The sequence below is a fragment of the Papaver somniferum genome, chromosome 6 (genome assembly GCF_003573695.1).
Source record: "Papaver somniferum cultivar HN1 chromosome 6, ASM357369v1, whole genome shotgun sequence".
NCBI lineage: Eukaryota > Viridiplantae > Streptophyta > Magnoliopsida > Ranunculales > Papaveraceae > Papaver > Papaver somniferum.
The window spans coordinates 120,319,222-120,334,866 of record NC_039363.1 but is presented as its reverse complement, the minus strand read 5'-3'; the positions used below and the strand labels follow the sequence as shown (position 1 = coordinate 120,334,866).

Below are 15,645 nucleotides of genomic sequence, written 5' to 3'. Positions count from 1 at the left end.
AGACGCCGAGTCAGCTGCAAACAAACAAGATGTAAGTCTGGTTTATATGGGATGCGTTAGCCAGATGATAAGCTCTGGCATATGAGATTAGCACTTCAACCCTGATGGGTTCAGTTAAGTCTGGTTTTTAAGAAAGGCAGAGCCTAACCATCCAGGCTGTTAGCCAGATGATAAGCTCTCGCATATGAGATTAGCACTTCAGAAGTCATAGATTGCTGCTTCCCAAAAAAAAGAAAAGATTGGTTTATATGGGATGCGTTTGGCGTACTGTTGATTGAATATGGGCTTTTTAATAAAGTAACCACCTTTTTGAACCATATTTAAGAAACTGGCCGTTTTTTTGAATCTTTATATAAACTGGCCGATATTGACATTTTCCATCCCGTTTTTTTCAAAAAACGGATTTAGGTAGTTAACTGGCTACGTGGCAGTTAACCTGCTAGGTAAAAGACGACTTAACCCTCGTCTGAGTTCGTAACCAAACCAGTATCGAGTCAACTCAGTGACTCATTGCAACGGTCGGATTTGTAACGGTTGGATTTGTAACGGTCAGATTCAGCTTCATTCATATAAATTAGGCCCTGTAGAGAAGAACCATAGTATTTGTCATACTCAACAGATCAAAAAAATAAAAATAAATAAGACATGAGCCAAAATGAAGTAAACTCTCCAGGCAGCAGTAGCAGCAGCAAGGTAAGATTAAGATTAAAACAACCCCTAATTTCATGTTCTATCTGTGCACAGGGAATTCATGATCCAAAGGTATGTCCTTGGATTTATTCCAGGTGCAAATATATACCATGTAATGGTATAAGGCAACTATTGTGTTCAAAAGCAAAAGAAACAAACGAAAAAATGTTTTTGAAGTGTTCAATTCCAACCTGTCAGTACTTTGAATGGTTTGACGATGCCATCGATCCTGTCAAATGCAAGATGGTGAAATTACCAGTAGAGAATGGTTGTTACGCTTGCGGAGAATCTGGTCATTGCTTCAAAAACTGCCCACTGCAAAATCAAACCTGCAACAAAGATCACTGCAAATCAAAAATGGAGATGAAATTTTGCAAGAATGAACACAACAAGAACATAGCATACCTCACTTGTACAAATTGTGACGGTTTTAAATGGGTCTCAGATGAAGTCTTCATTGCTGCAAAAAACAGAATTATGCATTCAAGTTTACAACTTAATGCTATATGTAAGGAACTCAACAATCTGAAAATGTAACCTGCAAATGTACTAATAAACAACCATCCACTTTTGATTCAGCATTAATTCAAGTCTAAAAAAGAAAAAAATATTGTCTTCTTAAACACAAAAAATCAGAAAACGGATCTCAAATCATTTCTTCTTAGCATTTCCATTTCCCCTTCCCTTTCCTTGTTTTATATTCTGAGATACAGATCCAATGCCAAAGAAGTTCTGATAAAGGTTATTTATTGTAGAGGGTGGAGTAGAAGATGGTGCTATAGATGGCAGACTCATAGGTGTTGTGGAAGCTGGAGTAGAAGATGGTGTTGCCAAAGGCTGACTGCCAGGCCCTGTAAAACATTCACCAACAAATGATGCCGTTCTCTTCTTCTTGTTTGACTTAGCTGCACCCCTAACTCTGGTGGTCTGACTTGGCTCTATGTTGCTGAAGGTGAAGCTTTGTGCATCACATTCAGTCCTTTGCCTCTTTGCAGTTGGATTAGATCCCACTTCACCACCAGCACATGTTCTTTTGTTGTGGTTAGTAACATTTCCACATTTCCCACACCTCCTTTTTGTCTTCTCAACACGAGGTTCATCATAACTTCTTACCCTCTTGCTCTTGGGTCTTCCTGGTTTCCTACTGTGAGGAGGGTTCAAGATCTTCTTGTTCATGTTTGGCTGCAAGAACAAATGCACTTATATTAATGTAGTTGAGAATATAAATAGGGCATATAGTTACAAATTTAAGAAGAAAAAGTACCTGGACCCATTCACTTTTATCATCTAGTGGTGCAAAAGTTGGTGCATATGTGGCCTTATAGTTCTCCACTGAATAGTAATCACTGCAGTACCTGCTCAAGCAGAGTATGTAAAGGTTAGTGCTAGATACATTTAAGGCCTAGAAATTGCATAAATAAGTTCTGAGACAAGGTACAGATTTAAAAAAAGAGAAATCTTACTTTCTCCATTGTGGCCTTATGCTATGCAATGCACTCACTGCATGCATACAGGGGAACCCCCTCAACTGCCACTGCAAACAAGAGCAAGTCTTGGCAAGTATGTTCACTGTGAACACAGAATTCTTTGGACTAGTCACCATATATAACTCTCCAGCCACACAAGGGTCAACACCATAGTCAGTCACAAATTCCAACATTTTCTTAATCAATGTAACAGCAGTAGGAACCAAATTACCATCTACCCATGATGCAGATTCAGTCCTCCTATTGTACCATGTACCCATCACTAAGTTAGCATACATTATTCCTATCATTATAATTGGTTTATTTCTCATCTTGTTGATCATATTGTTAAAAGACTCTGAAAAATTGTTGTTCATATGTTCACAACAGTGAATAGGGTTAAAAAAGGCCCTGGACCATGTAGCAGGATCTTCTCTACTGAGATAAGCACCAGCTGCAGCACTCTGTTTCACAATATTGTCAAAATGTTAGACAAGAAAGTTACCTCCAACAGTATCTGTGGTGATGGCCAGGAAACACTATACCAACAGCTTCCAATAAACCTTTTTGCCTATCTGAAATGAAAGCCACTTTCACTGGATGTGCTAATATTGCATCCTTCAAATGCTTCAAAAAAATGATCCAATTTTCCTTTGTTTCAGCTCTGCATACCATAATTCCTAACATTACTAACCCATTCTGTCCATCAAGTGCAGTTGCAGCCATCAATACTCCCCCATATTCCCCTGTTAGATGGCAGGCATCAAGCCCTATAACTCCCCTGCATGCTTTTCGCCAACCCCTCATTGCAGGTTCAAATGAGAGTGTCATGCTTTCAAAGGTGTTATTCACTGTGTCAAAAGTGAACTTAGCAACAGACCCATCATTGCATTTTGTAAACATCTTGCAGAATGCTGGTACTTCATTGTAACTTTCTTTATAGTTCCCATATAATGACTCTAAAACTAGATTCCTAGCCTTCCATGCACACTGATATGGTATATTTACTCTCTTTTCAGCTAAGAAGTCTTCCTTGATTTTATAAGGGTCTGGAACAACTTTTTTAGGCTTATTCTTCATCTGATCAAGAACAAAATCCTTTACAAAATGAGGATCAACAGATCTATTCCTATTTTGGGGATCCCCTTCACACTTATGTTCCAAATTCACTTTCCTAAGAACAAAAGTCTTCTCACCCTCTTTCTTGCTAGCATACACAAACCAAGGACAATCATGTTCTGTTTTAAACCTACACTCAGCCTTAATTCTAGAGGGAGCACTTCTATCCAAAATATATTGACACTTATTAAGAACACAATAACCCCTGAGATGTTTCTTAAATGCTTCCTTATTTGCAAATCTAGTTTTTACCTCCATTTTGCTAGGATCTACTGGAGTAAAAACTTCTTCTTCAGGGAAAAGATCTACATCATGCTCACCCTTCATGTACTGACCAAAATCATCATCAAAGTCATCCATGTAAGCAGGTCTTTCATCCACATCCTTACCTTCACATTCAAGATCAACATCAGTACCATATAATAAGTTACAAATTATAATAAATGAAATCAGTTATAAATGAAATATACCTTTTTCTTTGCCTTCTTTTTCTCCTTCTTCTTCTTCTTCTTCTTTCTCTTCTTGTTCTTCTTCATCTGACCCATACTCAATGTCTTCATCACTGTCATATACTGGAGGAGCTTCTGGATTCTCAATTGGGTGACATTCATCTTCTTTGGTGTTTTCCAGCTGAATATTGTCCACATCTTCAACAAACTTAACTTCATTTGTAGCTTTTGACTGACTGCAACCACTGCTACTAGCCTGAGAATGTTTGGACATGGGCACATCCATGAAACTCAGCTTTCTTGATGCACCTTCAACTGATTTATCCACACTATTTAGCCTTGGGGATCTTCTAGGGGTGGTTCCCTTACTAACTGTCTTCTTCTTTGGTGTAGTCTTTGGAGTCCCAAACACTGTGTCTTTCATCCCCATCCACAAACATATACATCCATCCTCATTTACAAAAGAATCCTCCCAAAAATTATCAAAATCATCATTGTTTAACAATGGCAGTGGCAGACATTCTTCCTTAAACCAATATAAATTAAACTTCTCTTTAACATCCATAGACAAACCCTTATACACCATATACTTAAGTGTCATCAACCCTGTTTCATCTCTATGGCAATCAGGAAATACCAAAGTCTCATTCTTTGGCTCCGCATATACACTGATATTCCTAAATTTGAACTGACTGCAACACAAATGAAACAAAATCAGATATAAACCTATGAAAACCAAATGAAAACCTAATTAAGCAATATTACACCCAATCACGAAAATTAAACCCCAATTAAACAATAAAAATTTGGTTTCAAATAAACCCTAATTACAAAGGAAAAAAAACAGAAACCCTAAAAATCAATCGATCAATTAAATCAATTAACTATGAATACAATGATTTTCATCATATATTAAGTCACGGGTTTCGTTAATCTTACCTTGATTCAGACTGTTTCAATCCCGGTTTGTACCTCATCTTCACTGTATCACCACTATCTTTGAATCCCTAAATATGTAGAACTTTTCTTCCAAATACACTCTGGTCTTTCACTAACATCTATGTCTTCAGCAAAAACAACTTCAATAACATCAGGACTCTTTTTCTTTTCAAACAGCTTCAATACCTAACCCTAGGAGAAGAGAACGAGGGAGGAAGAGAACGAGGGGGAAAGAGAAAGTGTGGTGCGAGATTACACCACACGCGTCTTTAAATGGGCAAGGGCACAGTCGTAAATTCTCCTACCGAGTTTGACTTATTCAACACAGCTGACCGATCTGGTGGGCCCGGGTGTCAACTCTAACAGAAAGGCCAGTTTCTAAAAGAATTTAAAAGCTTGGCCGGTTTATTAATTATATGGTTTGAAGCAGGACACTTTATTAATTTGCCCATTCTTAAAAGGAACATGTGAAAGATTACAGAGTAATCTTTTTTTTTCTAAATTTACAAGTGACGTCCACGCGCATTGCGCGTTAGCCATCATCACAATGTCTTATTTCTTCTAAGGTTCTTAAAGATTCATGGTATTCACTTAAATCCCCCATGGAGTCCTTTATATTACCCCGAGAGATCCTTTTTGCATCAACGACCTTTATCATTATAAATGTTGGAAGTCAAATGATCCAGTGGCTATCATCAGTAGTTCATACGGAATTTTTTTTCCTGAAATCTGACGGCCGAGTTTTGAGTACTTGGATTGGATCTAGCGTCTTTATTTTAATTCAGGCTTCTCCTTGCTCCGATTAAAAGGGGAGAGATTTCCATAACCATCCTTAAAAAAACAAAAACTCAACAAAACATTTTATTACCACTATTGTCACTTATGATTATGATCATTAGTTTGGGAAGGATGATTTTGGATGTTCATCCAATTATAAATGAGAATACCTCTTTTGCATATATAAAACTTAAAAGAAAAAGTAACTCTTTTCGGGGAATGGAGAGACTATTATATATCCTATATGGAGATTATTTCTGGGCGATTGGTTTTTGTATTTAAAAGTTCCAAAAGGATTACTTCTGGTAGTTGGTTTTTGTTTTTAAAAGTTCCTGGAGGACTACAAATTTACAACACAACATACTTCGAGGCCCGTGCCGTTACGGCACGGGTTAAGCCCTAGTATATAGATATGATTAGATTTATATAGTTATTAAGTTAGTTTAAATTTAAATTAGAGTAAAGGGTAAATGTGTATTTATCTATCTTTAGGGCACCCTTTATAAGTATAAGAAAGTTGGCCTAATAAAATTATGGTCCCTTCAAAAAAACCCATGGTCCCCAAAATAATCGTTCTTTTTTAATTGTGAAAACAAGTTTCTTACTTTCTATCGTGCTTTGGTCAATAGGGTAGAATTGGGCCTTTCCAGGGCATGATTCTTTCCAGGCCAATAGAAAAGGCTATATGCCATTTTCTGAAACCATTTTTTAGGGACCATAGTTTTTTTGGGGGACCATGGTCTTATTAGGCCAACCTCCCTATACTTATAAGGGGTATCCTAAAATTAGGTAAATACACATTTATTCTTTACTTTAATTTAAATCAAAACTAACCTAATAATTATATAAATTTAATCATATGTATCTAATCTAAATGAATCTATTAACCAAAATCAAAATCAAAAACAGGGGGAATCGAAACTTTTTAGTTTAAAAAAAAAAATTCTCTTCTTCTTCTTCTCTCTTTCCTTGACGTTCCCCGTTCGATTGAAAAACGAGTATTAACCATCAAAATAAGTTGAAAATGGAAGTTGCAAAGAGAAGTTTGGTTAGGAATTATTTTTGCGAAATAGCCAAACTGTTATTCATGTTCATCATTTCCGTTAGGTTCGGTTATTTCGGCAAAGTTTTTCACATAATTCCTAACCAAACTTCTCTCTGCAAAAAACATTTCCCAACCGAAGCTTAATAGTTCGGTTAGTTGCAAAAAACATTTCCCAACCGAACCCTAAATTCAGTTAGTTGCAATAACCATTTCCCAACCGAACTTTAGTTCGGTCATTTTGCAAAATATTTCCCAACAGAACATCAGTTTGGTTAAGTTGCAAAAAATATTTCCTAACCGAACCCTAATAGTTCGGTTACGTAGCAAAAACATTTCCCAACCGAACTTTAAGTTCGGTTAGTTGCAAAAAACTTTTTTCCAACTGAACCCTAAGTTCGGTTAGTTGCAAAAACCATTTCCCAACCGAACTTTAGTTCGGTCATTTCGCAAATCTCAAAAAACATTTCCCAACCGAACTACTCCCCCGTCCCTATTATATAGGCGGAGAAGTTAAAATCTCGTAGAATAAGAAATTGTTTGGTTTTCATAAATTTTCATGTTTTTTTCCTGTTTTTACCTTTTGTCTTATTCTCAATACAATTTCCAATGCAACATAAATAAGGTTATATGGGTCAAAAGGTATCTTGGAATTAGAATTCCGCCTATTTAGTGGGACTAGGAAAATCCAATATTCCGCCTATATAATATGGACGGAGGGAGTAGTTAATTATGTTAAGGGATAATTTTAGTTAATCTAATGATACAACTATTTTTTTTTGATTATTTAGTTTAATTTTTTTTTGATTTAATCTTGCACTAATCACTAATTATGTTAACCTAATGATACAACTAATCATTACACTAACTTAATTGAAATGGGTAATTTTGGTATTAACATAAATATTTAGATAAAGGGTGACCTAGATTTACTTTTAATGTCTTACTCAAAATAAAACAATGATCCCACAAAAAAAAGATGGTCCAAAAAAACCGTTCATTTTCGGGTACTGTATGTTGGAACTGAGAGAGGTTCTGGTTATCATACATCAGTAACTAATGAATCTGATTGATTATTTTATTTCTTGGATATGGTTTCTGCAATTACAGATTTCTTACGCCTTAAATATGATTGATCATCAAGAGGACTTACTAATGAATCCATATGGTAACCTTTTACAAAGAACGTAAAGCTGTTACATGTGAGTGATAAAATGCCGCATACGTATACTCTAGTAATAATCAACAATCTCTAAAACAAAAGATTGTCCGTCTTATTCATAAATACATTAGCTACCAAGGAAATGGCGTTTTTACTTCTGCCAGACTGCATATCGGTGACCACAAGTTGCTAGAGTCCATTCTTTCCCAGCTGGGCACCAGGTCCCGTCTCCAATCTTCATGCACACTTTTTCCCCGATGAATGCTGAGTAGAGATTTGGCTGGGCCTCAGCAATCTTTATAGATGATCGACTATGAATTCCTTTACTTTTTCGAATGCTCATCTGCATGAAAACATCCAGTTAGTAAATAAGACATTTAGTTGGGAATGGTTTTGATATATAGAGATAGTTGAAACATAGTTTACCAGCTTCACAATTTGATCGTGAATAGATTCTCCCCAATCACAAAAGTGGTCATAGAACACGGATGGTATTCCCGGATGTGTGAGTAGATAAGCATAACCCTGCAGCAGAGGATCTAGATATCAGATTCCAGAACTGATAAAAGCTATGGTCTTAATGGAAATAAAAGACTCATAATGTGGGGAACCGAACAGCATGCACGACAAATAAGTTTATATAGAAACTGCATGAGTTCACTGTATAATCTTATTTGATTCTGGGAGAGGTAGGGGGGGACAGCTAAATACACAAATCAGAACGATGTGGAAAAATGCTGGAAGATGAGCATAATAACATACCTCCATAACATGACTAGAGGGGAAAGGCCAGTGAGCCTGCACAAAGATAACAGAGTTGTTAAACAGTATGAACTTGAATTCTAGCCACAAAATTATCTATTTCAACACCTGGCAGATACATTTTAAATGCTATTATGGTCATTGAAATAAGTACACATTGACTAAGAAACTGTAGCTGTTAATCGATTTCATTTGATGGCTCTAATCATCTTCAGAAACCTGTTTCTTGTACTAACCAAATATTTTACTGTGGTTCCAAGAGGATGCCTAGCAAATACACTTTGCTGGCCCATGGTGCCTCATAAGTTACGATCAGTAAGGTTGAACATCCAAATATACTACATGTGCACCATATATGCTTTAAAGGTAAGAAACCTGTCACACATCCTATATACCTAATTCATCTACTCATAGATAAGAACTGTAAGTTACCTGTGTGGAACCTGTATCATGGTTATCAAGGAACGTGACTGCCCTAGATGCCCACCACCCCATCACCCCTGGTGGTTTTCCTTGAGCATCACGTAAACGCCACAGTTCTCCCCTAACAGCTTCCTGAATGACCAGAAACACACGATTGATATATTCGTCTAACAATATCTATTTATCAAGAAGCTAATTCCATATTTCCTACCTATGATAGGCTTACGTTTGTTACTATATAAAAGGAAAACGTGACACAGTGGGAGAAACTGCTAAAGTTACCTGAAGAATTCCCTTTGTTGTGAAATCAAATGCAGTGGAAAGCCCTCCTGTGTTGTCAATCCAATTGATAATCCGCTGCCTATGACTATCTGCACGAGAATTCAATTGAACACAGATGTCGGTTGCCAAACACAAGAAACATTGATGTCATCGTGGTGATGATAAAATTTTAACAAAGAAAATACACCAAATTGATGTAAATATACCTTGATTGTACTCCAAGCCGCATCCATTGTAGCTACAGGAGTCCCAGTATTCGCCAACAGAAAATATTGGTTTAGCCTCCTGAATATACTCTTTTGCAAATTTTGGTGCGTACCTAAAAAATTAAACATGATGTTAAAATAAAATAAAATATTAAGACTTACACCAGGAACATCACTAGTGGACAATAACAAGATTGCTACATCACTTACCCTCTTGCAAAGTCAAAACGGAAATCCTGGAAACCAACATCATATCGGAGCCACTGTAGCCACTTGATGATGTCTTTCCGAACAAAAGTTTGTGTATGATCTATGTTTGGAACCCCGTTAAAGTTGTCTCCAGTGCTTCGGTTTCCCTACAAGCAGAATACTGCCAACATGAGATAGACAAAAGATGCTACTTTTTTTTTAACAAACAACTGATATCTGTAGCTGCTTTTACAGAATCTTCATATAACCTCATAAAGGAAATTCTCAATATCATGAAGCAACTACCCTTAATCAAATTAGTCAATCATCAGGCGAAACTTTGATGCCAAAGCAAGAAAAAGAAATCAGCCAGAGGAAGCTATATTTATTTTAAATAAATAAAAAAAAAAAAAGGATAAATTCTTCCCTGAAAACCGCACAGACATGAAAAACTTGATCATTTCACAATACACAGACATGAACACTAGAATTACTGCCTGGTATCTGCTACCAACGTAACTTAGATAAACTGCAGACAGTGCATAGTGCTTACCAATCCACCAGTACAAGATGTAACAGCGCGTTCATCCCATGATAATGAAATCCCATCATAGCGGTTATATCTTCCTCCATGCCCTTGGGTAGTTCCAATACGATGATTAATAACTATGTCTGCCATTGGTCTAACTCTATGCTGCTTCATTTTATACAGTAAAGCTTTTAACATATGCTCAGAACCATATGAGGAGTTGAGAGAATAAAGGTCCTGAGGTAGGTAACCTGAAAAAGAAAAAGAAAAAGAAAAAATAAGAGAGAGAGAGAGAGAGAGAGAGAGAGAGAGAGAGAGAGAGAGAGAAAGAGAGAGAGAGAGAGAGAGAGAGAGAGAGAGAGAGAGAGTGAGTGAGTGGAAGAGAAGAAGGGATGCTCCAGGGCAGGTGTGTGCACCAAATAGGAGAACGAATCTGAAAATCTTAATCTAGCAGCTAACCTTCTGGTGCGAAGGAATTGGTTGCTGGTGGCAACCATGCTGTCGTGAACCCCGACTTTTCAATATCAGGGACTTTTCTTTCTAGTGTTCTCCACCAATTATATTTATGTGACTCCCAGTTGAAAGCCTGGTGAATATAGAGCTCCTATGTTAGAAGGCTTGAGAAAGATATGACATAAGGCCTGAACTGATATTTCAACAAAACAAATAGTATGTTTCTAAAGCATCTGATATTGTAGATAAAAGTAGTCTGTTTCTGAATGGGAGAGAATTCAGAATCCAATATTACGACAATCTGCTCTACAAATAATCTAATAAAAGAGTTCAAACATATGTTGCCAAATCAACATCAACATGAACTATTGTTCATTGAAGCTTGATAGGTGTACATTAGCTAATTGGTGGCGCAAACATAAACCCATTTTTCATGCGAGCTCTTTTTTTTACCTGGAATAGGATTTCTTTTCCATTCTGTAGCACTAAACCTACAAAAATTCCGAGCAAACACTAGATTAGCATTCAGATTGAAGGAATGTGCTTGTAGAACATGTAAAAATGTAATGATGTAAAAGATGCATTGCAACTCTAGTAACATAAGCGACATAGCAAAAGAAAATTTGCATTGCAATCACAAACTTTACAATATAAATAAAGCCCAGAAAATGTAAAGAATACCCAAAGCAGCATGTACCTTGGTTCGAGTTCTGGTCATCAAGATCCTTAAGTACAATGAGAAACGCACATGATCAGCAAAAGGATAATGCCGTGGATGAACAACGAATCAGTAGAAGCAGGAAAAACATGAATTCAGAAACTACACATTGAAATGAGATTACAATACATACATGATTCACGTAACCCATACTGAATCGACGAGGTGGTTGTACAAATACAGTAGCTTAATTAGACAGGGAGGCGTTTCCACAAATAAGTTTTCTGCATTCAAATATAACACACTGTTTAATATTTCATTCACTTGATATTCCCACGGAAAAACACCAACTCGTTTTTCAAATTTCAACTGTAACAGCAAATTGCCAAATTATACTTACATTCACAATTCGAAGTCAAAATGATTACAATTCAATGAAACAAATACTCATCAAAAAGTTGAAATTCCTCTTGAATCTGAAATTGTCAAAAATGGAAAAGAGAAGAAGAACAAACCCTAGTTGGTATGATTTCGGTAGGAAGCTGGCAGGATGAGCGGTGGAATGATGGTTCTCTTCTCCTTCTCCATAGGCCTTTTTATATGTAAATAAAAGCTGAAAATTCGTCAGTGGCCATGAAATCGAATCAATTGCATACTCTCCCATGCACAAGATAGCGATATAAATTTCGAATTCGATTCTTTCTCTTTTCAATACTGTCTCTTCATTTTAAAAATGAAAATATCGAAAAGATTTCTATCTTTTTTATTTTGAATGATTGTCTTTTCTTTTGCTTACATTTTACGTACCATTCTTCCCTTTCCTCTTGCTTTCTTCATACATTTACGCGGTTGTAAACCATCTTCTTCTTCTTTTTTTTTTTCCGTCTCATTTCACTTTACCAATGGAGAAAAGGATTTGTGGTACGACCGTTGAATGAATTCATTGTCCCGGAATCATATCGCTATATCAGTGACCACAGCATTTTGAGGCCGAAGAATTCTTTTTTGGTTGGTCCACGAAGGAATAGATCCAGTCACTCAATAAGGCACTTGGTTGGATGACGGTAGATGAATCTTCACTTTTGCCCGACTTCGATAATTAACAAATACCGAGAAGAAATCAATCTTTGACACACAACCGTAGATTTTATTGTCTCATGTATGGTTAATGGCTATACAGGATCAAATCAAGAGTCATCGGACTACTTTTTGTCACATCTGAAAGGGACAACATAAGGCCTTCCAGCCAAGAAAACTAATTTGTTACACCTGTTTACACTGTTTTTGGTTCACAATTCTTAAGGTGTTATTCACTTGTAAAGTTTACCTCTAAAAGGTTACCGTTGCCAGTTTCTGACATTGATTGGGGTTTTCTGAATGCTTTTTCATTACGTGTGGCCTGTGGCTAGCCAGCCTCTAAGTTGTCACGCACTAAATTTATATTCCAGTGGTGATATTAATATTAACTGTGAACATACACAATTGACTCAATAAAAACGTGTATAAGTCACTATAAACCTTTGCCACCAATGATAATACAACACATCAAAATCACTATCAACGAGTATTGAGGAAACATCGTATTACCGGCTTCCTCCCCATACGAGGGTTGAGGGTTCGACACTTAGACCTTCGTAAAACAAATATTTTGATATCCTTCCTGTTGTAGCATTGCTCAGTTGAGCCTACGAGTTTTGGTATCTCAAGCTTATTGTCAATGTTAGGTGATTAAAACTATATCTTGATTTCTAGTCTACTAACTAAGTCAAGTTTCAGATAGGTTAGAATTGTAGTTGAGTTTCAGAGATCACTCTTGAAGACTGAAGATCTACGAAGACATTTTAGAGAACTTCTGTATCAGGTATGTGAAGACTGAACCATTCTATTTTATTCATTATACCATCATTCTATCCATTGAGACTATGTCGTATGACTTATAGTAGAGTAACAAAGAAGATGTTTTGAGTCAAGCTTGTCTCATGAAAAATCTCGAAATATGATTTAGCGATTCCTTAACAATATTAGCTTTATGAATTAATTTGTGGATCAATTAAAACTTTCCCATGCAAATGATTATATCACTTGGGAATGTTTAAATCATCAAAAGAGAGATATATGAACTTACTGAATTTCTACTCGGGGTAGGTTGACGAATTCATTAATTTGCAAACTATAGATATCTGAGATTCAGAAATATAGGAAGGTTGGCGAACCAATTCACAAACCATAAGTTCAGTCGGGAACAGTTCGCAAACCCGGTTGGCGAACCTTGGTGAACTGAATTTTATAGATTGGATTAATTGGCTAACAGTTGGCGAACACAGTTCACAAACTGTGGTCAAGTGAGTTCCGGAGTCTAGTAGGGTTCGCAAACTCGGTTCACGAACCGTCGCACCCTGACTGGTGAACAAGCCCTACGTCGTTGTACCAACTGTCCTGGCAATGTTTAGCAGATGCCCAAAGACTTATTATTTCAATATGTTTAGGATTGCTAGAACTCTCTCAAACACTTCTAAGACTTCATTGATTTATTAAAATACTTAGGTGTTTGAATCATGATTAATTTCTTAGATGTTTAAATGAACATCAAGTAGCTTTTAGTTATTTGGATAACTTGCCAAACCAAACAATCATTATATACGGTTACTAAATTCTGTCTAACCGGAATCTATGTGTATAGTTTTCTATTGTAGTTTGAAGACCTATTTTGTTTGCTTGATTATCAAGTTATCTTATCTTGAATTCTAATCTAACCCTGGTCTTTGAAAACTATAGATAGAGCATCTTTGTCAACTGGGAAAATCAATCCCTGACACTTTGTGTCCTAGTTGATTCTAAAGTCGCCTCTATTGATCTTTTAGGTCTACGACTAAAAAGACTTCGCTTGGGGATTCACGAAGCCAGGTCCGACTATCTTTACCTTGATAGTTCGTGAATCCTGATCTTGATTTTATGTTATCAAGGTTTTCGTAATATCTTTCAAGCAATATAGATAGTAGTCAAAAAGTTCTCTTCGTCTCAGACTTTGTGTTTTGATGATTGTTCTTGAGAGGTGGTTAGGAATTTAGGCTGCTCTTCGGGAGTCGTAAGTTCTGAATGAGTGAGGTTTCCTAACTTTCTATTACAAACAGATCTCCACACCTTGATATTTGTTCTAAACGGGAATCAAATAGGCTTATCTGTTAGAAGCATATTGGTATCAAAAGTTTTCATTTCGGCTGAATAACTCTTAGGCTGTAAAGGACGTCAGTTAAGGGAATCAAGTGCGTAAAATCTTGCGAGGTTCAAGAGATGTAAGGAGCGCGACTGTAATTGAATCGCTCGGAGGGTGGATTCGGTCTCAATTACATTCCAGTCAGAAGTCTGATAGTAGTCTTGTGTCTATAGCGGCTTAATACAGTGTGGTGTTCAATCTGGACGAGGTCCCGGGGTTTTTATATTATTGCGGTTTCCTAGTTTAAAAAAATTATGGTGTCTTGGTTTTTCCTTTTCTGAATTATATTCTTTATCTTTATAATTGGATTTACACAGGTTTGTACGTATTTAATCTAAGTAGATAAGTTCACTTAATTGTAATCAATTACGAGACTAGTTTCTTGTAGGAACCGTATCTTGAAAGATAGATAACAAGTTTAACAACTTGGAAGAATTTCGATTTGATTATTTGGATATGACTAGATTGATATTGGATAATGATTTTTGAGATCGTCCAAGTACTCTGCTTAACAATCAGGTTCACGGAACTTATGTTTATACACATACTGATTGAGTAGAGGTTTAGATATTTACTCTATATATATTTTCAAGGATCATTAAGTTGGTCTACTTGCAATTGTGTTAACTTTTGTCTATACAAGTTGCAGAACGAAAAAGTTGGGTGTATTTAGTATCCCCTGCGTTTTCAATTTGTATCAGAGCAAGAAAACACTACTAACCTAAGTAAGTGTTTGAAGTGATCTATATTATGGACAAGCGTGCAATCTCAATTAACGTATCATCAATTATTGAAAAAATTGAAGAAAGATCTTTCCATTTCATCAAAATGAGAAGCTTTTTATACATCCACATGATCTACTAAAGAAAAAAACTTTTATTATGAACTCTATTAATGAGATAGGATCTTCCTATGTTTCAAAAGTAGTCGAACCTTCGGTTCTCATAAAGCATACTATATTGGAAACAATAGTTATCTGTAATATCTTACTGATGAATCTGATTTTAGAAGTAGAAATGGAATCGGTCAAAGAAAGTGCTGAGATTCTTAGTCGTCTAGGAATTCAGGCTTCCGAGGTTAACAGGCTGAAAACCAAAGTCAACAATCTTATTGGTAAGGTTAATGAAAAGGATTCACGGATCTGGATTCTTCTTGAAGAAAAAGCTGAAGTAAATAATCATATTACTTCACTTGAGGATCAACTTGAGAAAAATTCCTTGGATCTTCAACGTTTACTAGAGACCCATCCAACTTCATGTAATACGTGAGAATCTTAGAAAATGTC

The 15,645-nt window shown here is 36.3% G+C and overlaps 3 protein-coding genes across 6 annotated transcripts; all 3 read right to left on the bottom strand.

The window, feature by feature from the left end:
* Window positions 1-1,341: 1,341 nt before the first annotated feature.
* Window positions 1,342-2,639, bottom strand: LOC113291393. Its single transcript, XM_026540931.1, has 3 exons — window positions 2,154-2,639; window positions 1,955-2,045; window positions 1,342-1,872 (listed from the first exon to the last, which is right to left on the bottom strand). The coding sequence occupies exons 1-3, from the start codon at window positions 2,531-2,533 to the stop codon at window positions 1,342-1,344; spliced, it is 1,002 nt and encodes a 333-aa protein (XP_026396716.1). The 5' UTR covers window positions 2,534-2,639.
* Window positions 2,640-2,657: 18 nt separating this feature from the next.
* On the bottom strand, window positions 2,658-3,783 carry LOC113291392. The gene is made up of 2 exons (XM_026540930.1): window positions 3,746-3,783; window positions 2,658-3,664 (listed from the first exon to the last, which is right to left on the bottom strand). The coding sequence occupies exon 2, from the start codon at window positions 3,633-3,635 to the stop codon at window positions 2,658-2,660; it is 978 nt and encodes a 325-aa protein (XP_026396715.1). The 5' UTR covers window positions 3,636-3,664; window positions 3,746-3,783.
* A 3,752-nt stretch (window positions 3,784-7,535) lies between these two features.
* On the bottom strand, window positions 7,536-12,084 carry LOC113289058 (probable alpha-amylase 2). 4 transcript variants are annotated; one of them, XM_026538230.1, is made up of 14 exons: window positions 11,954-12,084; window positions 11,662-11,738; window positions 11,340-11,430; window positions 11,186-11,213; window positions 10,942-10,979; window positions 10,495-10,621; window positions 10,060-10,286; window positions 9,528-9,673; window positions 9,318-9,430; window positions 9,112-9,200; window positions 8,839-8,961; window positions 8,407-8,442; window positions 8,071-8,169; window positions 7,536-7,987 (listed from the first exon to the last, which is right to left on the bottom strand). In XM_026538230.1, exons 3-14 carry the CDS (start codon window positions 11,355-11,357, stop codon window positions 7,796-7,798), a joined length of 1,236 nt encoding a protein of 411 aa, XP_026394015.1. In that variant the 5' UTR covers window positions 11,358-11,430; window positions 11,662-11,738; window positions 11,954-12,084; the 3' UTR covers window positions 7,536-7,795. The 4 variants fall into 4 exon arrangements, with proteins under 4 accessions (XP_026394015.1, XP_026394013.1, XP_026394014.1 ...); XM_026538228.1 differs by having other exon boundaries at window positions 11,662-11,759; window positions 11,954-12,078; XM_026538229.1 differs by having other exon boundaries at window positions 11,943-12,072.
* Window positions 12,085-15,645: the final 3,561 nt, after the last annotated feature.

Bases quoted from the DNA above. Each gene is read 5' to 3' on its own strand.
- LOC113291393 (XM_026540931.1), bottom strand. From the start codon at position 2,533: ATGAACAACAATTTTTCAGAGTCTTTTAACAATATGATCAACAAGATG. The intron at 2,046-2,153 runs GTAAGATTTCTC...CTGCTTGAGCAG, and splicing joins ATAAGGCCACAATGGAGAAA to GTACTGCAGTGATTACTATT. The intron at 1,873-1,954 runs GTACTTTTTCTT...TTGTTCTTGCAG, and splicing joins ATAAAAGTGAATGGGTCCAG to CCAAACATGAACAAGAAGAT.
- LOC113291392 (XM_026540930.1), bottom strand. From the start codon at position 3,635: ATGGATGACTTTGATGATGATTTTGGTCAGTACATGAAGGGTGAGCAT.
- LOC113289058 (XM_026538230.1), bottom strand. The intron at 10,980-11,185 runs GTACATGCTGCT...GAATTTTTGTAG, and splicing joins TGACCAGAACTCGAACCAAG to GTTTAGTGCTACAGAATGGA. The intron at 9,674-10,059 runs GTAAGCACTATG...TTCTGCTTGTAG, and splicing joins CATCTTGTACTGGTGGATTG to GGAAACCGAAGCACTGGAGA.